Genomic DNA, 27,036 nt, shown 5'->3' on the forward strand with positions numbered 1-27,036 from the left:
AATAACACCTTGGTTGTAGCAAATCTCCTATAAGAAAATATAGGTAAAAAGTGTGTGGGGGCGGAATGGAAAAATGAGAACTGATACCAAGGGCTCAAATAGAATGTAAATGTTTGGAAAGTGATGGCAGCAACATATGTACAAATATTCTTGAAACAATGGATCTATGGAATGTTATAAAAGATGTAAGAGCCTCCAATAAAATGATTTTTAAAAGTGTTAAATGGCAAGGGACTAATCTTTAAAATATACAGAAAATTACAATATCTTAACAAGAAAAAGATGAATAATCCATTTTTTAAAATGGGTAAAAGATATGAACAGGCAGTTCACCAAAGAAGACGCCCAGGTGGTCAATCTGGATAAGGTACCACCTTTTGCCAGCACAGACAACAATGTTCAAAAACCAGAAAATAACAAATACTGAAGAGGCTGTGGTGAGTTTGGAACCTTCTACACTCTGGCGGGACTGCAAAAATGTACAATCATAAAAGAAAATGCACAATCACTGTGAAAGTGATATGGTGCTAACTCAACAACTAGGTATAGCAATTGCATATGATGCAGCATTCTCTTTGCTGGGATACCCTAAGGAAGTAAGAAGCATAACATGATCAGACATATGCAGGCCCAAATTTATCACAGGATTGTCTACAATATCAAGAAGATGGAAACAACCGAAATGCTCATCAGTACAAGAGTGGATAAATGAACTTGGTACATACATACAATAGAATACGATGCGTCGCTAGGAATGATGTGAAACTGGGAAGCATCCCGAGACTATGATGCTGAGTGAGTTTAGTCAATCACGAGAGGACAAGCATTGCATTAGACCACTTATACAGAAGGAAAAATAAAGAGAAAAACAAGACAAAGGTTTTCAGACCAAGTGAAACAGATTTGATGATTACAAAGGTGGGGAGGGCGAGGGAGGGCAGATAAAACTGGTAGAGCAGTGGTTCCCAAAGTGGGTGACACAGCCCGGGGGCTCTGGAATGATCCAGAGGCTGCAAAAGCCAATAGCTACACTTCATCCTAGATGTTGGCTGTAGTGCAGAAGTTTTTAATAGACAGAGGGGTGCTGAGCATCTTTTTTTTTTTTCTGAAAAGGCAGCAATACAGTAAAGTTTTCTCATCTACCATTGTGTATGCCTCCCAATCATGGTCCTTTTCGTATTTCTGTAATACCACCTAAGGCAGCGATAAACTGATCTGCCACAAATCATGATTTTGTGAGGATTTCTTTGTTTTATAACTTTCCTAATTAGCCAGAAGGCTACAAATCCTTTGGACCCCATCTGGACTCATACTGGTGGTCTTCCTCATGCTGATGGCTTCCCTCATGCGAATGATTTCTTTTTGTCTTATCTTTGTCCTGTGGAGATTTCATAAAGGTATATCTATGCAGCATGCTTGAATGAGGGGCCTCCAACCTTCTAGAACATAAGGAACAACAAGCTCATCACGCTTGTTGCTGTTGTTCTTTATGTAATTATGAAACAGTATAAGCCAGATTTTCTAGGAAGGTCCAAATCTTGAATCTCCTGCAAGAACATTTGATTCTTACAGTTTTCAAATTGTGCATATGGGTACAGGTGTTAAAAAAAAACCATGCTACAGGGGCTCTATTTTTATTTTAGTGTTGCATTAAAGTCCAGAATATATGCAGACATGTTGAGATGGAATTCCAGAAGGCTCTTTCGCTGTGCAAACACAGCAAAGACCAGAACACCTATAATCATCTGCACAGCTTATAAACGAAGAATCCATAAAACCTCAAGTAGCTATACCATGTCTGGGGGGTGGGGTGGGAGGTGGGTTCATTTGAACCACTTGGGGTATAGACATATTACTAGGTGAATCCAGATCTAACTCTCTTTTTAAATTTACTTAAACCCTATGGCGACCCTGGAGGACAGGGTAGAACTACCCCTCTGCGTTTCCAAGAAGATAACTCTTTATGGGAGTAGAAAGCCTTGTCTTTCTCCTGCTGAGATCCTGGTGGTTTTGAACTTGCAATGTTGCAGTTAACAGCCCATGCGTAACCCACTATGCCACCAAGGTTCCTAAACCCCAGTTTGTCCAACAGGAACAAAGGTAGGCTAAGACTGGATGAATGCAAGAATGGTCCAACTTAGTGACGTTCGCTCTGCCTTATGCTTTAGTTCCTTATCTCATTAATGCCATCACAACCAAACACTTTTGGCTTCTCATTTTGATACATGGAAACATTGCTCCTGATATTAAAACAGTGAATATTTATTGAACATTCTCCAGATACTAGGCAGTGTGTTAGCCGCCACACACATATTGTATGTAATCTTAACTGCATATGAAGTTGAAGCCATCACCTTCTTGGTGTTTCAGTAAAAACATTTTTTTTGAAGTTAAACAACTGACCTTCTAGCAGAGAAGCAACAAAGCCTACATGGAAGAAGCACAGCAGCCTGTGTGATCATGAGGGGTCAGCAGGAATAGGTATCAGAAGTTCAAAAACAAAAAGCAAATTGATGCGATCGAGCATGGATAAAGTGGAAACTCAAAGCCCACCGGTACCATAATAGGACAATCCCTCACAGAAGGGCCAGACAGAAGGGATCATATATCCAGGGTGCAGTGCAGCACTGATGAAACACATAACACTCCTCTAGTTCTTGAGTATTTCCTCTCCTTACTATTATGGTATTAGTTTTATCTCATTAATCTTATTAAGCTTGCATATTTCATTTCTGAAATTAAGACCATTCAATGCATGAAATCCAAGAGAGATAAACCCTTCAGAAATAGTAATGGGAGTAATGACTCCCTGAGGGTACAGGAAGTGGGGGGAGGGGGAACCAATAGCAATGATGACTGTATAACCTCACTCAAGGGGAAGGAATAACAGAATTGTAGGTGACTGGATACATTCAATGGTTTAAGATAAGGCAAGATATAATAATAATACATAATATCAAAATGAGGGAGGGGAGAAAGGGAAGCTGATATCAAAGCGTTCAAGAAGAAAGAAAATGTTTTGAAAAGGATGGTGGTGGAGGTGGTACAATTATGCTTGATATAATTGAATTATAGATTGTTATAATATCTGTAAGAGCTCTCAATAAGATGATAAAAAATGATAGTCAAATAAACAAATTACTCCAGCAATATAGTGACTGAGTTTCCACAGAAGTCTCTTCTGCTGTTATAAGTTCTCAACACTGGTTTCAGGTTAGACTTGCCTGGGGAAATTTTGTAACTATGAAGATGAATTAAATCAGAAGCTCCCGAGATGGAGCATAGACTTAGGTGAATTTTAAAAGCTTCTCAAGTGACCGGAGAAACCGTCTTCTAAAGCCCACAGTATTTAGTACTATACTATTAATTCTTCCATTTACCAGTATATAGGACCTAGACTTAAATAGTTAATCCATTTGAACGTGTCTCAAGTGTATAACAAACAAACAAACAAAGCAACCCTAAATCAGTTGCCACTCAAATTCCAACCTAAGGTGACCCCATGTGCTACAGATTAGAATTACTCCATAGGGCTTTGAAGACTGTGACCTTTCTGAAGCAGATACCTAGTTCATCATTTTTTTCATTCTTTTTTTTAAACAATTTCATTTTTTTCACTCTTGTAAAATTTGTTATTAGCTCCCAATTACTCCCAACCTTCCCTGCCATAGCCCAAAGGAACTATTAATTTAATTATTGTCTCTATAAATTTAACTATCCTAGATTTCATATAAGAAAAATCATACAAAACCACCATAAAATGATAATAAAATAAAACATAGGAAAACTTTAATTCAAGAGAAAGCAGAAGATAATAGAGACCAGAATAATTTAAAATTGGGCCAAAAAGGAAAACAAATTATATGTTAAATTTTCACCTAACCTAATCTATGGTAATTCACTTTCCCATGCACTCACTCTGAAGTCAAGACTATTCACATCCCTGGTCAAGAGTCCACCTGGGGACTCTCCAAATGGACTTTGAGTTTTCAGTATCATCTCATCCATACCTTTTTTCAGACTAGGTGCTCCAAATTTAAGTTCTAATATAAGCCCTCCTCTGATCTTTGATTTTATTATTTACAATCATCACCCAAGGATCTTACCAGTACATTACTAGAATTTATCTAAATTATTAGTATATATGTTAGTATATTATACAACCTAGATTATTAGCATATTTACACATATATAGGGGTTGTGTATAAGCAGCTTTTATTGATATTAATGCACCATAGCAAAACTTAAAAAGCACTCTTTTAAGGAATGACGCTTAAACATTCTCAACCTACTACTCCCAGAACACCCTGTACCTTGAGATGGCACATCACAAATTTGTGCATCAGGTGGTTCCACTTGGACTTCTTAAAAATGGAAAGATGTCCTACGTCGTGTTGCAAAAATGAAGCCTGAGCCTAAGAGAACAAAAGATGTTGTTAGAGAAGTTAAGGAGAAATCAACAAATGAGTCTGTCAGTGTAGGAGCGAGCTTGCCAAGAACACTGGGCAATCTTGGACCTCAAGCCAAGTTTACTTGATTTCCCACCACAGAGTATCCTTTCCCATCTCTTTGTCTTTGCATAGGCATCAGTCTAGAAAGCTTCCCTTGTCACCATCAAAGTCTCCTAGCATGGAGCAGAATGGGAATGGAATTTAGTTTCAGACAGGTTTGGATTTAATGGGTTTCCGCTCTGCACTGCTTAGGAGCTGTATGACTTCTTTTAAGTTACCAGTTGCTCTGAACCTCAGATCCTCATCTGACAAATCTGGTAACAGCAACTGGTTCACTTGTCGAGCAAGTTAAAAAATCATAAAGTGTCCTGCTCATCCTAAGCATCAAAAAAATGTTTGGTTTTGTTTATAAAAGTTACTCTTGAAGGAGAAAGAAAAGTCAGTTGGTTTTTCCAGGAGGTGGGGGAAACAGTGATACCTGGACACACATTAAGAACAAGGCCTTGTGCAAGGTTGGTGGCCCAAACCCACCCGTTGCTGCTCAGGAGAAAGATGAGGCTGTCTTCTCCTGTAAAGATTTACCATTTTGAAAACCCAATTTTGGCTAGCTATGGATTGCAATCAACTCCATGACAAGGGTTTTTGGTGGTGCACTGGTTAAAGAATTTGCCTGCTAACCAGAATGTCTGCAGTCCCACATCTATGAGCTGCTCTTTGGGAGATGTGGAGGTCTATTTATGTTGGATTTGGCCAACAGATTTTTTTGGTTTTTAACTGTGTCTGCATTGTGACAAAACCTTCCTCAGTGCTCTGATCAAAGTTGAACGCCTCTTTGTGCACCAACAGCACGTGGCGGGCTCCTTGCCCTGGCACAGCTGTCACTCTGTTAGATAATGTATTTAGATATTTACATTATTGTCTCCATGCTGGATGCCATGCCTCCTGAAGGAAGGTTTAGGTATATTTCTATTTCCATCCACAGCACAGTGGGGGTGGGGTTAATATTTTATTCAGAAAACACCTATGAAATTTTAGTGTCAGTTGGGTTATCATTCATATGTCCTACATTCCAGATAAGGAGATGCAGCCAATGCCCTTTAAGAACTCATGGTTTGAAGCACTGATTGATTTGGGTTTGTTACTAAATGAAGGAACTAATGAGTGTAGTTTGGTTGAAGATGGATCTCCAGGGACTGGACTTGTGTAAAAATATGAGGGCTAATGGTCTCAGATATCAGAGTCCCTGGGTAGCGCATGCTCATTACGACTCTATAGGACAGAGTAGAACTGTCCTGTGGGGTTTTTCAGACTGCAACTCTTTATGGGAGTTGATAGCAGTGAGTTTGGTTTTAGAAGGTAGTGCAAATGAACAATGTATTCAGCTGCTGAATGAAAGATTGGATGCTAACGACCCCCCAGAGGTTGCCTCAGAAGAAAAGCCTGGAATTCTGAATTAAAAAACTCAGCCAATAGAAATCCTACTCTAACATTCCAGGGATTGGAGTCTATGAGACTAGTGGCAATTATCATTAATGAACTACATACATATGATGGTAATGGGTTAGAGAGTTTACATTTTTTTCAGTTCTCCTAGAATAATTACATGAGGAAAAATTATTACCCCACTTTTATAGACAAGGGATCTATGGCTCAGTGAATTCTGGTAATTTGCTCTTAAGTTTCAGACATTGGCAATTAGTTGGTCAAGAAGTGTCAGGCAGTAGCTGACACCAAGAGACAACAAAACTTCCTGAACTTTCCTTGAGGCCACTGCCTGGGTTTCATTACTAACGTACCTGAGAAATAGTAAGAAGGAAGGAAACGAGGATTGTAACCATCCAGCCACTTCCCAAATTCCACAGTAATAGCCAAGCCACAGCTTCCAAAATCAAGATCTGGATCAGGTGAAGGGAGAAGAACCCCAAGTTGGCCTTGAACATGTTCTTATCCTCTAAGGACCTCCGAAGTTCTTGGAAATCTTCTACCAACTGTGACTGTGACAAAAATATTTAGAGAAAGAGTCAGTTACTTCAGGGAAAAAGGAACACAAGAGAACACAGTAATAATAAAAAACGCCGCCACTTGTGGAGTTTTGCAAGCTGCTAGACACTGTCTGAAGTGTTTTAGATAAATGTTTTAGTTAGTAGGTTGGTACTATTATTTTGAAATTAAAGGAACAAATATCTCATATATCAGGAATTTTATGTGGACAAATATCACTAATTAAATCTGAGGTGTTCATTTCCAAAATGCTTGGACTAATTGGCCAGAAGCAAAACCCCAAGCAATGATTATACAAACAAAACTTTGGATTGTGATTTTTTTTTGGGGGGGAGGGGGTGGGAGGAGGAGAGATGAATAGTATCTCTCCATGGTCCACCTGCTGGTCTATTAATGCTATACTTTGGTGCTGTACTTGGATGTTACTATGATACCGGAAGATATGTCACTAGTATTTCAAATGCCAGCAGGGTCGCCCATGGTGGAAAGGTTTCAGTGTGGAACTTTCAGACTGAGACAGACTAGCAAGAAAGGACTGGTAACCTATTTAGGAAAATCAGTCATTGAAAGCCTATGGGCAACCACAGACACTTGTCTGATGTACTTGCTTTGGACACATCATCAGGAGGAATCAGTTGTTAGAGAAAGGCATCGTGTTTGGTGAAATTGTGGCCACTGAGGGCAAGGACGAGTCTTGAGGGGATAGATGGGCACAATAGCTGCCCTGATGGACTGGGGCGTGGGGGTAATTGTGAGGATGATGCAGGATGGGGCAATGCTTTGTTCTTTTGTACGTAAGGCCGCCATAAATCAGAGTCAATTGAATGACAGCTCGCAGAAAGCTAGCTCGCAGGAGGAATTTACTGAGATTTGTTCAACACAGCCCTAGAAACAAAAGAGATTCCCCAGCGGTGTTAGAGTTTGCGTGCTCAAGGGAGGGATCCTGGACCTCAGAAGGGTGTGTATACGCCATGTGAGTCCATGTGCAATACTGAGATTGGTTTCCAATATCTCCATATCACAATACGCTGGGAAGAAATGTCTCTTGGCTTAATGGCTGAAGTAGGTGTGTAAGCAGGACAGTTGAAAGGGTGAGCAAATTATGGGGAAAAGGGCAGGGTTGTGAACTCTTAAGAACAGAAAGGGGGAATTGAAAAAAAAAAAGCTATAACAATAATTCTAGAAGTAAAAAATAATCACTACAATATTCACAGAGGCAACCCTTAGCGTATCCTTTGCCTGTGAGGACTGGATGGGCTCATTTCCCAAATGCATGTGTGCAAGAGTGAACAGCAGGATACATGGCAGGCCTTTACCCTCAGGGGATTTTAGCTGATCATTAAACTGTGGCATTTTTTTCCTCTTACAGAACACTTTTAGAAACAAACATGACAAAATAATAATTTATAAAGTATCAAAGGTTCATGATACTTTATAAATTAGTTGGGGGGGGGGGGCAAAGAGGTGCTGATACCAAGGGCTTAAGTTGAAGGCAAATGTTTTGAGAATGATGAGGGCAACACATGTATAAAAGTTCTTGACATTGATGGACTGTGATAAGACTTGTATGAATCCCCAATAAAATGATTAAAAAGAAAACGAAAACAAACAGACCAACAAGTGAACTTTGCACCATCTTTTTTGTTGTGACCGTGTCTCCTTCCCTCAAATGGGGTACACATCTGGAGGTCTGTGAATCCCTAGTGCTCCCCTAAGTCTACCATACTGGTAACCTCTCAAACTTACTGACCATCTGCAATGTTGCCATGCATCAGAGACGATCCTAAGCATTTTAAAGGCCTCTAACACTTGCCATGGGCCCCCAGGCAGTCAATTCTAATACTGGCACTGTTTTATAGAGAGGGAAACTGAGCCACAGGGAGAGGCTGAGCCACGGAGAGGTTTTGTGACTGGCCTGAACTCATGCCACTTGAGAAAGGCAGGACTGGATGTTAGTCTAAGATGCCCAAATCCAGAACCCATTCTCCTAAGCACAAAGCTATGCTGCCTAACAGACGGTGGGGTGGACTGTGTGTGTGTGTGTGTGGGGGGGGATCTGTTAGTTTCAGCTCTGCACATGATTACATCGATGTTTTTAGTTTAATCACACTTCTTCTGTGAGTCTTTCTTCAAGAGAGAATAAAATCCTGACTCAATCTGTCTCAAAATAGTATATTGATCAGCAATTAGTACAATTTATTTGAAAGGGATTAAGAACCACACAATGTAAGCTAGTCTAAATAATGAATTTCTCAATATTGAGAATTATTTTAAGCTTTATGTAAAACCATCAAGGACACTTTCAACCTTACAGAGACCCTGTACTTCAGAAGATTACCTTTCATGTAGCCAAACACTAAAGAGAAAAGGGTTGGTGTTGCTCCTCAGGAATACCTAAAGGCTTTGGGGTGTGTGGTAGTTATATAATCATCTGTCAAGTTGAGAGGATTAAGAGTGAAGAGGTGGAGTCTAGCCTGTCAATCAGGTCATAGCCAATGAGGCCTCTGGGTGGGCATGGCCATCTCCTGAGAAATCTGGGAACTTCTGTATTCCTCCTTGGGGCAGAGGACACTCTCCCTCTCTGCTGACTCCCTGGGAGACATTGCAGCTGACAAGACACATGGAACTACCTTAGTGCCTTGAGCTGGATGAACCATGTGGAGACCCCTGCCAGGACTGAGATGCTTACAATGCCACTGGATTTTATCAGCCTTGTCCCCATCTTCCACACAACCAAGGGTTGTGAGGGCTCACTCACACTTTTGTTTCTCTCCTGAGAGGGCTCTTCTGGAGCAAGCTCTCCGATGAGCAGTGGCTTAAGGTAGACTCTCACAACATCAAGGTCCAAGTGCATGGCCCTGAAGGCATCCTGTAAATCAGAGAGATTGGTTAGAGGCTTAGAGAAATAACCGTATATCCTATGATGAGTATACACATCCTGTAAACCAGTCCAGAGTCCTTTGTAGGATTTTCTTCTGACTCCAAGTTGATGGTTCAAATGGATTTATCATATTTACCCTGGGAAACTTGTGACATGGCCTTAGGCTGGAAACCCACCGATTAGATCCAGTTCTTTACTAGTAAACACAGCTAGATTTTCCTCTAGCACTGGACAGGATTGCTGGTTCTTTTATGGAAGTAATATTTGTCTTGAGTTTATGGGCCATGATGAATCTTTAAACTCAACCTCAGTCTTAGTGGGGAAGCTTCTCACATGACCAAGATGGAGGACACAGAGTATTGCTCCATTGGAAGCTTCTCTTGGTACTTGGCCAAAGCCCAAGGGCATGATGTCCTTGAGTTAATTATATATAGAGAAATACAAGCCACAGTTGATGACAGTGGGCTTAAGAAAAAGGCTTGAAAATATCTGGGGAATGGTCCTTGATTAGGGTTGACTCAAGTAGAAACCTCTAGGCTGTCTTTGGCATTGAAGGAGTTACATCACTATCCTTCAAAACCACAAATGAACAAAAAGCAAATGTGGAATCCTGGGACCAGAATAAAGTTGACCAATGGTATTTTTCCATCTGAGATTCATATTCCATAAGAGGCAGTGGTAGTTTCTATATCCTGCTTATGTTTGGGAGTAAGAACTGCTTTCCTCCCTCCTTAGCATTTACATTGTTTTAGGAGAAGAATGGTTCTTTAAGAGAGAAATGCTGGACCTTTCAGTAATATGGCTTGTGGCTCGTGTTGGTGAGCGGTAAAGAGTGGAAATATAAGACTAAGACAGTGGTGCAGTAGGGATCTGGAAACACAGGGAATCTGGGACGGACGAACCCCTCAACACCAGCGGTGGGAGTGGCGACACCGGGAGGGAAGGGGGTGTAGAAAGGGAGAACCGATCTCGGAGATCTATGTGTAACCTCCTCTCTGGGAGATGGACAATGGGAAGGTGGGTGAGGGGAGACACCGGGCAGTGTAAGATAAGATAAAATAATTATTTATAAACTATTAAGGGAGCAGGGGGAAGGAGGTAGCGGGGAGGGAGGGGAAGGGGAAAAAAAAAGGAAACCGAGCTGATTCCAGGAACCCAAGTGGAAGGCGAATTTTGAGAGTGACGTTTGTAATGAATATATAAGGGTGCTTTGCTCAATTAATGTATGTATGGATTGTGATAAGAGTTGTATGAGCCCCAATAAAAAGATTTATTTTTTAAAAAAGACTAAGGTTGTACCTTGACTATATGGAAGATGCGCATCTCACTAGACAGGTGGTGCTGCATAGTACTGGTTAAGAAAGTGACTTCGGAGTCAGATTTCCTACATGGACATGCAGGCCTCACCACGACTATCTGTATAACGGTGTGCATGGAGCTCTGGTGGTGTAATGGTTAAGCGCTCCACTATTGACTGGAAGTTCAGTGGTTTGAGCTCACCAGCTACTCCACGGGAGAAAGATGCGGCAGTTTGCATCCACAAAGATTTATAGCCTTGGAAAGTCTACTTGGGCACTTCTACTTTGTTCTGAAGGGTTGCTGTAACAGTTCGCTTTTATGTCAGTTTGCACTTGTATAAAAATGGAGGCCAGCCTGCTAATCAGGTCACAGCCTGATGATGTCTTCTGAGAAGTGTGGTCTTTTTTTTTTTTTTTTTTTGCTGGGAAGAGAGAAACTGGGAACTTTCCCTTTTCTCTCTAGTCCTTCGGCTCCCTGCTTCTTGGAACTCTGTGCCAGTCTCCAGGGGCAGCCCCATGAAAGCGGATGGAGCCTTGCCATGTTTCCACCAACTTTGGATGCACGTGGCTCTACACTCACTGGCCGATAACCTCCCTGCTTCTTGCTTCACCTGGACTCATCCTTAATCTACAGCTATGTGAGTCGGAAGAGGGCTCCGGCGAGCATCAGACCCATGGACTTCCGCTGGACTCGGCTGGGTTACCTTCTTGATAAAAAGTTCTTTCTTATACATAGATGCATGTCACTGGTTTTGTTTCTCTAGACAACCCAGACTTAACACAGTTGCTATTTTGGGAGCAAATCTCACAGGTTTTCTGTGCTTCCATTGTCCTCTCCCCTAAAGTGGAGGTGATTATCGCCCAAAACTTAGTGTTCTTGAGCCAATTCTGACTCATCGTGACCCTATGCCACACAGTAGAGCTACCCTCGAGGGTTCCCATGGTTGTGAGTTTGATGAGCACACGCTGCTCCCGCCCATGGAGAAGTAGCAAGAACGTTTGAACCACCAACTTTTCAGTTACCATCCGAGCACACCAGCCACTGCACCATCAGGCTTCCTCAGATATGAGGATAGTAATAACCACAAAGTTAATAAATGATTATGAGGATAAAAGTAATTATTAGAACACTATTTGGAATATAGTAAATTAAAATATTTATTAACTCTCCTTCCCATAGAGGGGTAAAAGAAGGTAGGCCAGTGGTAGAATTGTCATCCTTTATAAAAGAGATCTTTTTTTATTGGGTTATTAGTTGTTTTTTTTTCAAGACTACTTTTCTTTTTATTTGGTTAAAATATTTGTGCCTAGTTGAAACAACGATTTCCTATGTACCATTTACCCAAACTACAAAGCTTTCAGAAGAAAACAAAATAAAATAGTTTCATGACTGAGGTAGTCCAAACCGTCTTAGTGTGTAGAACATAAGACTTAGAAGATGAAAGAGATCTTTATTCGACTCCCAGCCACCACCCAACTTCCAGAAGGATTACATGTTGCTGTGAAACTGAGACTGTTCCCATGGATTTCCCACGCTGATGGATGGTGGGAAGCAAGGTCTGGTCATCTACTTCCAAAAAAAAATTACACAACAAAAATTGTATGGGCACAACGGTCTGATTCCATTGGGCGTGGGGATGTCACTACTTGGGACTGACTCAATGAGAGTGAGCAATAGCATCTTTATTATATGTATACTTCTTGTGATAAATGCTCGCTGTTCACCTCGTCCTGTACTCAGCAGTGACCTAACAACTCGGAATCTGACTATCGATTAAACTCTAAATGCTTTCAGTGAATATAATAAATTCTTCTTCAAATCTTAAAGCAAGTTTAGATATACTCAAGAACTACATGTGAGTCTACAGAGAAGAAGGTTCTTATAGAACAAATTGGGTTAACTACAAGGGTGTGGTATCACAGTTTAAACTCACATCACCGAAGAGTCTTTCGATTGGATTATTCAGAAACAGCTGTGCACCTGCTAGAACAAGCCTGGCGTCGACTGTTCCTTCTGTAGCATACTCCATCTGAGCCTCCCGGGAAATGCTGAGTGAGATGTTAGCAAAGGTGTTTTTCGCTGTTATAACCCATGCTTTGAAAGCTTAGTTCCCCTAAACAGGAAGGCAGCGATTCCATGTTTAAGAGTGTGATTAAAAAATCTCAGCGTGATCAGTACTGAAAGATCATGTTATGCCTGTTTTTAGGAGCAAGTTTCAATGAAAAGCTCTCTGTTGGATTAGGATCAGGGTGTAGAGGACACATAAACTGTTGCAATTTCTCCTTACTCTGGGCAGTCATCCCATTGGGTGCAACAGTGTGTTCATGATGATCCTTTCTAGGTTCATTGTTTCTTCGGATCTCCTGTAAAATTTACAGCTCACGACTGTAACAACCATTACTGAAGAGCTATAAAATTATCCCGAATAGGCCAACTATGCGAAACTCTTCATTGCTTTCCTGGGCTGTACAAACTTGGATAGTCCTAGAATGGTCTATTATCAGAGTCTCTCTTGATAAAGTCTAAGTTATTAAATCTCCATATTCAAAGGCCTGCAAAATGAGTTCTTTATCAAGCTCCTTGGGCAGATATGAACTTGCTAAAGAATGAAGAGGGACTCAAATGAGGAGTGAGAGGAATGATGGCAGCATTTCTTGAGTGTGTCTTATGTACAAGGTCCTCTGTGGGCCCACTCACAATCAAAACCTTAGTTTCGTGCGCCTCTCTCACTGCCCTGCAGGTCAACACTAGACTAGTAAATCGGAGAGCTAGAAGTGACGTGAACTCATGATTATGTGATTCTAAAGCCAGGCACCATAAGGTCCACTCCAACCTTAACATATAATTCCCTTTCTGAAAGGCCGCTTGAGAAAAGAGTGATGCTGGATATTTCTGGATAATGATAAACCAAAATGTATCTACTGGGGAGAGAATTAGGGTGTCTCTCCACCTCTTAGCTTTTAGTCACTTGGTGCACCTTTCACATTTGACTCCAAACTGCCTCCCCGGCCTTGTTCCTTATGCACCGCCTTCTCCACTGGATCTCTCCTCATTCAAAAAGCACTTCCTGCCCATCTACTGTTGGGAAATTTTGTACGAGCAAATTCTTTTTCGTTGACTACTTCCTTCCATTTTATTTTTTACATACCAGCTCTCACTCATCCTTTAACACCCAGGTTAACTCTTGTCTGTTTGTGTGGCCTTCTTTTGTCTCCAATTCTCCAGGCAGGGAGCAGACACCCTCATCCCAATAGGGAGAAAGTTCAAGGGAAAGAAGAGGTCATGGGTACTTAGCAAATTCAAAATCCAACAGGGAGGAAATTTTCATTAAAGCTAAAGTCTTGAAAATAATGGTCTGTTCTTCATGCCAATTTGGGCAATAACCGTGCTTTTAGATTCTGGGCATTGGTACCCACCCTCCGGAGTCTGGGTAACAGTCTCTTCTTTCTGGGTCTGGACTTGCCCTTCTGTTTTCTGCCTGTGGGATCCCAGGAAGCAGACGATTCTCCTTCACCTATTCATAAATTTATATTACATCTAAATATCTCATTCAAAAACTGACTATGATTCATCTATACTTTGATATTTCCAGAACAATAGCAATGTAGGAAACTTGCCATTCTTTCTTTACATTCACAAATTTACAAATTGCTTGTCTATGTGTATGTGTGTGTGTATGAAACCATTGTGTGCGTATATAGTCTTGGAAACCCATAGGTGGTCACCGTGAGTCAGCATTGACTTGATGGCAATGAGTGTGTGTATCTATCTGTGTATGTGTGTGTGTGTGTGTGTGTGTGTGTGTAGTTGCTGTTAGGTGCCATTGAGTTGGTACTGACTCCTAGTCACTTTAGCACAACAGAACAAAACACTTCCTAGTCAGGAGATATCTCACATTTTTTATGTGTGAGTTCATTACGACAACCACTGTATCTACCCATCCTGTTCAAGCTCTTCTTCTTTCCCTTGTCCCTCCACTTTACTAAACATACTGATCTTTGCCAGGACCAGGGACTGAGTTCTTCTGATAACATGTCCAGAGGAGTTCAGTAGGTTTCACTCTCCTTGTTTTTAAGGAGCATTCTGGTCGTACTTCTTCCAAGAGAGATTTGTTTGTTCTTCTGTCAATTCACAACAATTTCAATATTATTTACCAACATTGTAATTTAACTGAAAAAATTCTTCTGCAGTCTTGTTATTCATTACCTAACTTTCACATGCATATTCAGTTATTGAAAATGCCATGGCTTGAGTCAAGAGCATCTTGATTGTCAAAATTATATCCTTGCTCTTTAACACTTTCAAGGGGTCTTGTGAAACAGATTTGCCCAAGGCAGCCCTTCATTTGATTTCTTGAATGCTGCTTCTTTGCGCATTGATTATGGATCCAAGCAAGATGAAATACTTGACAACTTTGATTTTTTTCTGCATTTATTGTGGTCCTACTTACTGGTTCAGTTGTGAGGATTTGGGTTTTATTTCTATTGAGTTGCAATCCACACTGAAGATTGCAGTCTTTGATTTTTATCAGCAAATGTGCTTCAAGTTTTCCTTTTAGCAAGTAAGATGTGTCATCTGCATATCATGGGTTGTTAAGATGCCTTCCTTCAGTCCTGATGCCGTGCTCTTCTTCATCGAGTTCTACCTTGTCTATACTTTTGCTTAGCTCACTGATTGAATAAGTATGGTGAAAAGTACAGCTGTGACACACACCTTTCCTGATTTTAAACCATGAATATTCTCTCGTTCTGTTTGAATAACTGCTTCCTGAATTATGTGAAGGTTCCACATAGACATTACGAAGTAAACGCACACACATGCACACACAAATAAACACACTTACTCCAAACATTTGTGGAAAAAAGGAATTGAAAAAAATAAAACTTCCATAAACGTTATATGTATAAAAATACATATACGTACATACATATACATATATATGTTATTAGTTAAAGGGTGAAAAGATGTTGGTTACTGCTAAGGCAGCAGGCCTGAGATAAAATCCTTCCATTACAATTCAATAATTAAATTCAAGTTGAGATCTGTATAAAGGCACCAGGCCAAGAGGGCACCTTGTGTACTGATATACAGCTGGTACTCTGTTTGCCCAGCCTTGTTCCAGTGGGGTTGTAATCTCCCAAAGAATGTGCCTTTCCCTATTTGGCAATAAGACCGGTGTGGGATAGGGATAAAAGAAATGAAGGTTGTGTGACAATGGACAAATTACTACTGTGTTCCAGCTGTAGTCCTTCTTCGAAACATTGTTACTGCACTATCCAGTTTGCCTTAAGATTCCATTCTTCCATCCATGCAGTCATCTATTGGGGAACTAGCCTAAAAGTTAACAGGTAAGGCTTTAGAATTAAACATCAGTAAGTGGTAGTGATAGTATGTACTTGTTGTTACTTTGTACATCTGAGTAAATTGAAATTCCCTAAAAAGAAGTTTACTAAGAAACATAAATTGAGATAGGACTGGTCAATGTGTACACATATGTACATTGAAAAATGATAAAACCCAAAATACAGTGTAATCTAACCTCAAAGAGCCCTCCTTAATATCCACTAGCCAATCTCATCTGACGACCCTGACTCCCACATCTTTGGGTAATTCCTCGTCTCAGATCTCACTGTCGCTATGGCAATGACCAGACCAACAGCTTCCTGATATTTTTAGTGGAAAGTGAGTGATGAATATGCCTGTTTGGGAACAATCAACAATCTTTCCCTGTTCTGGGAGAGAGTTGCTTTGGAATGAACAGATCATCTAGACTCCCCGCCACCTGCAGGGATAAGCAGAGGGTTTGGATTTTTTTTTTCCACTGAAACTGATTTCACTAGTTGAGAAAACTCATCTAGTGGCCAGACGAGACACTGTTTGAGAACTTCCATTATTGGGAATTTCTGAGAGTTTCTATGGTGCTTTAAGCTCAGCTTCAGTCTCAACTCTCTCTCTCTCTCTGTCCATTCTGTCTTTCAAACTTGTTCATCCTCTGTTTCCATTTCCTGTCATGGGCTCACCACCCACTTCGTTGCCTAAACCAATTACCCATGCATCAATCTAGAGTCCTTCATCCCACTTACACATTCAGCCATTCACCAAGCCTGATGCATCCAGTCTCCTAGAGAGCCATCACACCATCTCTCAATTTCTGTTACTGTCTTGTTTGGACTGTAATTGACTCCTTCCTGGTCTTCCTTCTCTTTAACTAGCTCTTCTCAAGTTTATGTGTCCCTCAAATACCAGACTAGCCTTTCCAAAAAGCAGTTTCTCCTCTTGGACCATGTTCATCTGTTAGCATTTCAACTCTTCTTTCTAGTCCTCAATTTACTTTCAATCAGGAGCCACAGCTCCATTAAAAGATTCTGTATGGCATCTTAGTGACCTAGGAAATATGCAATTATTACTTTTCTTTTGTCCACAATGTAGATATCTGGGTTGATTTCTGTAGTTGGTGATGATGATAATGGTAGGGGTGGAAAAGGGTGCAGTGCTAGGAAAGTGTCATCGTGACGAGAAGGTGGGGATGAAGACATGCTCCTTTGAACAGGAGAACCGGTGGCACAGTGTTTCCACATTGGGCTGCTAACTGCAATATCAGTTCAAAACCACAAGCTTCTCCTTGGGAGAAAGACAAGGATTTCTACTTCCATAAAGAGTTACAGTCTCGTAACTCACAGGGGGTAGTTCTGCCCTATCTTCTAGACCCACTACGAATTGATTCAACAGCAGTGAGTTTTCATAGTTTAGTCTGGACAAGCGCCTTTAAGAGTCCAAACCTGATCTTCCTGTTTTTCAGAGCACCAGCTCTTATTGTAGGGAAGCGTTGGACCTTGGTCTTGTCTGACTTAATGTCTCATCCTCCTTCAATAGAGAGCAGGATTCTACCCCACCAGATAGCTCTCTGTTCCTAACCAAATAGAATTGGGATTTCTAAGCTGGTGCTGGATGCAAATACACATATCTCTGAGGATATGAAGGCTAGTGGTTTAAGTAATAATAGCCATGCTTAAACCTACTCGTATCATGTGTCTGGCACAGTGCTAAACACTTTGTGAGCATCGGTTTCATTCAGCTCTCGCACTAAACCAGGAAGCTCAGTCGTGCCGTTTTCGTTTCCAGGTGATGAAGCCAGGGTTCAGAGCATTTTAGGAACTTCCCCATGTTCACCCAGGGAATTTCAGAATTTTCCCAGAAGTGATTTCAATGTGCCTGCTACCAGTACTGTGCAGCCACGGCGTTCTGTGGGTTTCAGAATTCTGCTGGCAATCTCCCATTCTTCCTGAGTCATCTTCCCTTGGGCAATCTTTCCTCTGAATGTTGTGTTTCCCTAAAGTCTAAAGTACACTGCTGAACGCGCTTGGGAGGTTTCCTCCATGACTCTTATGATGGGGGCATGGCTAGTATCCTCAAAGGTGATTGCTTCTATGTTATTAACCAATTCCTCCTCAGTGGCTGCAACTGAATGCATAATCATGATGTTTTAAATAATTCACGAGAAATAAAAATCGTCAACAAACCACTGATTTACCGGATGGGTTAACTTCATCAGGCCCTTCTTCAAAGGTACCTCAGGAGAAAACTCTGATCTACTTCTGAGCCACTGTAAACTCTATGGAGGATGGTCCTACTGAGACAGGCTCGGGGTCTTCAGAATCCACTCAGCAGCAACTGTTCAGTTCTTTATTTACTTAATTTACTTTATTTTCGTAATCACCTACAACAAACTACTGTGAAGATCGAATGAGTCACGGGATACAGAAGCGTTCTGAACACTCTAAAAGATTTGATAATTTACCACTTTCACTATTTTAAAGAGCACTTTGATGCCCACTGGGTAAATTTTTTCTTCTTCTTCTAGGAAACCCAATATAGAAGTTTGCAAAATATCTACCGCTACCTCAAGGCAGACATGGCCCCCTCCCCCACTTACACAAAACAAAACCAACAAAAACAAAAGGCAATCAAAGAAAACTAAGCCACCGTCACAACAAAAATAAGAACACCACCAAACCAGGTGTGTATCGGCATCTGAGCTCATCTCAAACCTAATGACAATGATAGATTTTTGAGGCTTAATTTGCTTCTGAGTTCTTGCTGGATAGAAATCCTGAAAATTGCCTTGGGAGCCTGAGCACTTCCCTGGATGCCTTTGGGAAGAGAGACAAGCCCTCCATCTGCCCTGCAGCTAGAAGAGAGAGAGAGAAAGTAGAGTTTTAAGGTCCTTACCGTGGCGTCTTCCCCAGCGTAGTGCTGGAGGACCAGGCGCCCACCTGGGTGCCTGTGGATCCAGTTGGTGATGTTGTAGACCTTGCGATTGATCACCAGCCACTGGTCAGCCTCCTGATTGTGCTGCTGGATCTCCTGCCAGGTGTACCTGTTGAGACTTTTCCCAGACAAGCTGAGCTTCCCATTTGCCTCCTGCTTTACATGGTCTTCCACTTTCCCATTTGCTTTCGGCTTTCTGTTCACCTGAAGCTTATCACCTAGGTATGGCTGATTCTTCCCTACCAGGGTCCCCTTGCTCTCATGTTTTCCTGTAAACTTCATCCTCATTGAATGTCTCCTGAAATTTCTTCTACTCTACTCCAATAGAAGCACAAAGTTACCAGCTCTCTCTTCTTTCACCTATTGCCATAGGATCCACACTGGAAATATCTCCTTGTCAGTCTAGTTGTCTAGCAGTATGCACCTTCCCAGACTGTCCCTACTCTGCTTCCTTGGCTTTCTGTCCCTCTGAGAAGCCGGTCTGTTGTTCTGTGTGCCTGAACCTCCTCTCTCTCGTTACCTCTCCATTCCTCGCTAGCTGGCTTCGTAGTAGCATCCTCCTTCTTCATTAAATGTCCCTGAGTAAAGTGCTGGGGCCAATCAAGTCTGGTCAGATGTTGCTGCCTGCCACAGAGGGGTGGGGCTAAGCCTGATCTGAAAGATTCTACTGTCTGTGTTTGGTTTGGTTGTTTGGCACTAGATTTCCTACATGTCTATCAACGGAGGCATTTCGATTTATTAACTTGATATATGACGCAGGAGTAGAGGCTTTCAAAAGTTTCAGAATGGCACCTATGCTTGGTAGACTTGGGAAATATTATAATGACAAGTGCATTTTTTCCTTAGGACTTTTACACTTTGAAGACATCACCCACAAACAAACCAAAAAAGAACAAAAAGTTCCAGCTTCATTTGACCAAAAAAGCAAATCAGAGGAAACCTGGTTTTCGCTCCTGTCAGTTCCCTCCAAGAGCCATTTATATCTATATGCAAGCAAACCTAAAGATAATAGCAGCCGACTTGTTGGAACAAAGGCGATACCTTGTCACATGTTTTGCCTTTTTTAATCCTTTCATCAATATTTGAGGCAGGTGCTCTTAGTGCCCTACTTTTTAAGGTAAGAATGCAAGCTTGAAGGTCTGAGGTAGCTTTGCCAGAATCAACTTGTGACCGAGAAGTGCACTGGTGTATGATTGCAGATTCCAAATTCCAGCCTCTTTCCCTTCTGCTTCCAACACATAGAGTCTAGCTATATATGTGAATAACTCGACTCGTTGTTTAGAAATAAGGCAGAAGAAGAAAGACCAGGGTGAGGCAGAGCAGGAATTAGTCTGACAGCCTATCATTTTATAGATGAATTTTCAGCAAAGAGGCATCCAGAAATAATAGAACGTGCATTCTCATATTTTGGAATCCACCTGAATGAAATCAGCCTGATTTAGGTACTAAGGACTCAAACTGGATTGCTTTAATAATTAAGAATCATAAACAACCTAACTGTCCACATATCATGAAGGAGTCTGCATTGATGATGTCCACGGAATGTTTATAGATATTGAAATGTTTTATAGAACTTTCAATGCCATAGACTTGGGCTTGCAAAATAGTTGGTAAAAAGTGAGTCTATAAAATGAAATATACTTAATTACGCGTGGTTAGAAGGAATTATACCAAAGTATCACTACTAATCCTCTGAATTGTGATGCTACTTTCTCCATTGCTTTTGGTGGTATTTGCCAAAATTTCTATAAATAGCATATGTTACACTTGTTTGGAAAAAGCAGAGACTTTTTGAAAAGTAGGATATGACACAAAGGTAGGATATGACACAAAAGGCCTTGATAGTAGAGTGAGATGATGGCAGGATCACAGTTCGGCTACCATTTATTAGCAGTAGGATGGTAAGAAAATTCCATCACTGTTTCCTTCCCCTGCCTCCATCTGTACACTGATGAACATTGTCAAATTTCAAATGAACATTTTCAGAAATTCTCAGTAGTTTCTGGAATTTTTCTATGGGACTTTTAGAAACCCAACATATACCCATCTGCAAATGTAGACTAACACCATTATTATCACATGGAAGACTAAAGTTCACCTGACCTCAGACATTGCATTATTCATTGCCGCGTATGCCTGTGGAAGTTGGACCGTGAATCAAGGCAATGGTAGAAGAATCTATTTGAATTATGGTGTTGGCAAAGAATATTGAAAGTACCGTGTTCTGTTAAAAGGACAAAAAACATTTTTTTCTTGGCAGAAGTACAGCCAGAATGCTCCTTAGAAGCAAAGAGTGTAAGATTTCATCTCACATACTTTGGACATGCTATCAAGAGAGACCAGTTCTTAGAGAAGGACATAATACTTGGTAATAAAATGGACATGATACTGGGCATCCAACAAAAGGCAGACACTCCAGCCGAAGGATTGACATACTGGTTGGAGCGATGGGCTCAAACCTGAATGTATAGGTCCAGTGAATAAATTATAGTAGTTCTAGAATGTCAGAATTAAGAGGGGTTTGAGAACTACAATTTGGTTCGAAACCAACCCAATGGCAATGCAGTTTGTTTGTTTTTATTTTTCGAGGCAGCAAGGTATTTCCCAATATCAGAAATAGAAAAGGCTTCGTGGCCAGGAATATCTAAGTTGAATAGTCTTGTACAAGATTCTTATTATCCCTGTGCCCCATTCTGTAGGCTAGACTCAAAACTTTATACTTGTAAATCTGCAGAGAGGATTATGTGATGTTTGCAAAGAACTTGGTAATGCCTAATACTTGGAGTTCACATGACAGCTGCTATTATTGCTATCACATCTGTTTCTTTCCCTGTGTGGAATGTAATTACCTAAGCTTTACTCACTTATGTGTGTTGTCTTATGTTATCTTAATAGGTGTTACTATGAACGTTTTCTGTTCTGGAATGTAATTACCTGTGCATTATTTACCAGACCAGGTGGTGTAGAGACTACTAGGTCAACAATTTGAACCCACCAGCTAAACTTCAAGAGGAAAATTAGGTTGTCTAGTCCTGTAAAGATCTAAAGTCTCAGAAACTCAAATGACAAAGTTCGACTCTGTCCTACAGGGTCTCTGTACATGGAAACCTACACAGTCTCCTCATTTGAAGCAGAAAATGGAAATCAATGAACTCTAATGGACCTGTAACACTTAAAATGTGATCAGACTATGTGCCTTTTTATCTCTTTTGAGAAGAAAGTCCAACAGTGAACTTCTGCATGTCTGGGTGTGCAAATAGAACACGTGTTCAAGACCGAGGACTTTTCATTCTAGCATATTGGTCTGGATAAATGTTCTACCCTCTCTGCTTCCTCATTTATAAAACAAACGTTGGTATTAATGATGTATGTTTTTGGTGAGGACGAAATGTGCGGATAAATATAAATAGTAACCGTTCTTCTTTTGAACAGTTTTATTGGCATCTAACGCACACATCAGACAATTCAATAGTCCAGTCCCATCAAGAAGGGCTGTACAATCGTCACCACAGTCAGGTTGAGAGCATTTTCTTCATGCTGACACTTATCCCCCCATTTGTACTTAGCTTGTGTGTCGTGCCGCATCTCCCCCAACTTCCTCTGCCAAGCCCTCAAGGAGCCATTGATCTCGCTGTCTCTATAGATTTACCAATCCTGGGTTTCATACACAGGAAAACATTTTAAAAAACAAGAAGAACAAGGTAAAACCTAAAAGCCTCAAGGGAAGAAAATGCAGAAACGATTAAAAACTAGAACAAATTCACAATGGATCACAAGGAAGATCAAATGACAACGTGCTGAATTTAACAATCCACTTTCCAGTGCAGTATGCGTGAGTAATACCTACCGTGTTTAGGTTTTTGGGAAAAGTTAACTTCTGGCATTACACTTTGATTTCTGAAACACAGTATTACTCAACTTTAGAAAGTATTTGATGGGTTCTTACCATTTCCAGGTACTTTGTGTTCTCCCTAATTCAGTTTTCTTAAAGAAAGCCAACTGTCCGAATGGACCAGAGAAAGAGATACACCAGGGGAAGTCAAAAGGTATCAGTATGAATCTTAGAAACATTATTAAATAAAAATTTAATAAAATTTCATGTGGAGCTATTGTGTTTGGGTCTTTTGGATATAGACCTTTGTCTAAGTCTATACACGTTTGAAGGTGGTGTTTTCTTCTGCTTAACCCTACCCCGAAGAACCCCTCCCTCTTTTATTTATGCCTTGTCAAATTGGACATCCTTGGAAAGAAGCAAAATGTTCTTGGAACTTGGGGAAGAAAAAGAAGCCTGAAGGGGCTGGAGGTAAATGAGAAGAGGTCTTCCAGCAGAATTCTCATAGACCTCCATTGCCATCATCCTAATGGAAGAGAATTTCCTTGGCATAACTTTCCTGACCTTTTTCTCACCTACGCAGTTTTCAGTTTTCTTCAAACCTCTCCATCCTAAGCTAAGTCCCCATGATATTCCTGGGGCCTTGGACAAAAAGCTATCAAGGTGATCTTTGTGATCTCCCACGACAGTTACTGTAACCTTCGGGGCTAACTTCTTTGCCTTGAATTTAATGGGCCCACTAGATCCCCTTGGAAGCCCCTGCTTGGATTGGATTTTTCTTTTTTAAATCACACTGAGACCAAGACAGTGTATCCTTAAGAGAACTTGCCTGCAGTCATTCCACTGATCCCAGAGAGATGTTTATACACATTGTATTTGGAATAAACCCATGCATATATGTTCTGTATTTCTTTTGAATTCCCCTTGTACATGGATCAGCTTAGAGAATGAAGCTGGTGAGGGTATGTGAAAGTATAAATCATCGGTGGTGAGATGAGGTTGATCTTTTTTCCTTCTACTGTGGTTCTCTGTGTGACAGTCGTTAGAACTTTGAATCTTTCTACTCCATGTTCCTTGTCTCCTTTTTTAATGAATAGGTGAACTTTCCTAACTCTGTAATGTTATACACCAGGAAAATAAAAAAGCCAAGGCTTCTGAGGCTATGAATAATCCTATAATCCTATCTTTATGTCCTCAAAACCAGTGAATTTCTATTTTAAGTTAAAAAGGTAGGAAAGGTTTTGAAAGAAATTCTCCAACAAGCTGAAGTGCCACTCGATGCCATCTCTAGCTTCTGAGGACTTCAGCTCTGTAACTAACTCCGGGGGAGGAAGTGCTTCTGTGGATAGACAGCCCAGAGAGGGAAAATACGCTGATGTTTGCCATCAGCCAAACTTCGTGTTCATGCTTCTTTTTTGCTATGTCCTTTTACAAAAGCGATGCGTGGTTATGGAGCCGTGCGTGCATGGTGCAAGCGGTGACCGTGCTCAGTTTCAGTTCACCTAAACTTCAAAAGGCCTGTCTACTTCTGAACAGCAAGCCGCTGAAAATCTTATGGAAGACATTTCAACTGTGACACATGGGTCGCCATGAGTCAGCATGCAGTGCCAATTGCCATTGGAACTAGTACGTCTCTGGAAAGTCTTACTCTTAGTTTCCTTCTTTATTAGTAGTGGTGTAATGATACCTATTCTCCCATCTGTAAAGGGTTGCTAAGTGGCTCAAAAAGGATAATAGGGGTGGAGTTTGCTCCTGCAAAACCTGTTATTGCGATGATTGTGGTTTTATGTCACCTGTAAGATAAGCCATGTTCTCCACGGGCAATATTCCAACTGGTTCCTTTGTGTCACAGAGCAAAACGTAACCATTCTTTTAGCCTCACAGCTCGATGCAAATACAAAACAGAGTATAAACGGATGCAGTTCGTGATGACTGTGCATTACCAGTGGGTCTCTCCCTGTCTATCTAAAAGTGCTCCTTGAGGGATGACTTTAGATAAATGGATATTAATTTAAGTGCTATCATCACTGGCTGATATGCTTTCCAGGTGCGTTAATTTACTTGGGACATATCCTGGTACTGTGTGTGTAGAGTTATTTCATAAAGTCCCCATCCACTTTTCCCAGGTCAACTGCCTTGAGACATTTCCCTATCACTTCCGCAAAGTTATAACAACACCCAATTAGCGATCAGTCCCTTGGCTTAAAATCACTTCATTGTCTTAATGCAGACATTCAGGAAGGACAGCTTTCCCCAAGATGCCCCAGGACTCAGCTGGTTCCTATGGACTTGCTGTGGGTCAGCCCTAGTCTTGCAAAGCACAAGACTCAAAATGGGAGGATTTCTTTGCTGAGGCAATGTGACCAGGTTTGCTCACAATGCAACAGAATGGTTTACCCTCTTAGTTCCAGCTCCTATCTTATTTCAAGTGATCAAAGAAGAAATGAAGCCACTATGCTAAAAAGGAATAATCAGCTAAGATTCTACATTCAGCCAGTCGCAGAGGAGATGAGAAGGGATAGAGGAATGAGCAGTGCATTACATTCTAATGTTCAGGAAGGCAGAGGTTTTGTCCCTGGGGGTTCAATGGTCAGAAACTATCCTAATGGTTGGAGGCTTAAGTCTACCCAGAGGGGCCATGGAAGAAACGTCTGGCAGTTTCCTTTCAGCAAAGTTGCCATTGAAAACCCCATGGAACATCGTTTTATCCTGACACAATGTGAAATCAGCATGAATCAGAATTATCTCAATGGCAACTGGTTTTGTTTCATCACTCTGTTTATGAATCTGGCATTAGATAGGTCCTCACGACATGAAAAGAAAAACAAATGCATGAACAAATGACCAGGCAGTTGGACCTTGGTTCGGGGTTTCAGAATGTAAGCATATCCCTCAAGCATCTCACTGTAGGAGTAAAAGTGGAGAAGAGACCTTGTCATCACCTGCCATACTCACCTCGCTTTATTGAATGCTCACCACAGTGATTAAACCTATTTCTCAAGAAGGAAAAATCACATTCACAGAGATCAAATATGGTGCCAATAGACGGCTTAAACATAAATGAGATGGATGTGACCTCTCAAAACGTTCCTGTTGCACATTTCAAGACTCAATATTTAGTCAGCATGGGTTCTGAGAGGAGTGATGTAATGTGGGAATGGTTGTCAGTGACAGTTAGGGAGCCCTGGTGGCATAGTGGGTTATGTGCCGGGCTGCCAACCATAAGGGAAGAAGTTTAAAACCTCCAGCCTCTGCAGGGGAGAAGAGATACAACCTGAGAAACTCACAGGACCAGCTCCTTTCTATCCTATAGGGTCACAAGAGTCAGAATCCACTAGATGGCAATGAGAAGGGTGATGATAAACACAGTAAATGTCACTAAACTGTATATGTGAAGATTTTAAAAAATAGTTGAAATATTTTGTTACATATACATTTACTAAAATATTGAAAAAACCCTCTAATATTTATGGAAAATATATGATGCCCTGGGGCTAGGCTGTGAGTGGCTTTAAGTAGCTGGTTAATATAGCTTGATTTTACAATTTTATAGTCATATTACTTTCTGATCAATAATGCTAACGATAGACTTACCATGATTTGGGGAGATGAAGCTGTTTAGCCCTGTCATTTCATGTGACCCTTGACCCATGATCCCTGTTTCGGTGAGCTTAGGGCAGTATTGTTTGGTTTTCAGGACCCAGAGGTCTTTAAACACCCCCCCCCCTATAAAACCACTGCAGATGCCTGGGGGAAACGTGAAATGTTGTGACTTAATGAAGCAGTAAAAATGCCAGCTCTACAATGTATTGGTCCTCTCCGCTCTTACGTTTCTATTCTGTGTCGTCTTATTCTCCCCTCCCATTTCCCCCTTCTCCTCTTCCATTCTCTTTTCTTCCTTCTCTATTTTTGCCTCTTGTTTCTGTGAACTTTTAAGAAAACATCAAAATATCTATAGTCGACGGGCCAAATAGCTTCTTCTTTGAAGTGTTTTACTGAGTCACCTAGTTTTCAAGGTGATGTTTGTCTCAAGGTGATTCAATAACATGCCCTCTAAATTTGGAAGATGTTGGACATGCCGGTAATGGCTCCATGGTTGAAAAACGAACTCAAATGAAATGGATGCGAGATAAATGATATTTATTAGTTCACGTAACTTTATTAAAAGAGAATTTAGAGCTCAAGAAATTTAAAAGCTCAGGAACACACAACTTCAGACACTACTATACCTAAGAAGCAATTCATGTTCTATCCTGACTACTCCTAGACATATTTTTCCTTGGTGCATGCTGAAAGCTTGAGTT

At 40.9% G+C, this 27,036-nt stretch overlaps 1 protein-coding gene across 1 annotated transcript in view; it reads right to left on the reverse strand.

Moving 5' to 3' along the window:
- LOC142445671 (fatty acid desaturase 2-like protein FADS2B) overlaps positions 1-19,182 on the reverse strand; it is a 34,858-nt gene extending 15,676 nt beyond the window's left edge. Inside the window, exons 1-4 of the mRNA XM_075547612.1 lie at positions 18,862-19,182; positions 9,211-9,321; positions 6,248-6,445; positions 4,314-4,415 (exon numbers count right to left, since the gene is read on the reverse strand). Coding sequence (XP_075403727.1) covers positions 4,314-4,415; positions 6,248-6,445; positions 9,211-9,321; positions 18,862-19,182 — 732 coding nt within the window. The remainder of the gene's footprint in view (positions 1-4,313; positions 4,416-6,247; positions 6,446-9,210; positions 9,322-18,861) is intronic.
- Between the last annotated feature and the right edge of the window lie 7,854 nt (positions 19,183-27,036).

Source organism: Tenrec ecaudatus, chromosome 4, assembly GCF_050624435.1.
Source record: "Tenrec ecaudatus isolate mTenEca1 chromosome 4, mTenEca1.hap1, whole genome shotgun sequence".
Classification (NCBI taxonomy): Eukaryota; Metazoa; Chordata; class Mammalia; order Afrosoricida; family Tenrecidae; genus Tenrec; species Tenrec ecaudatus.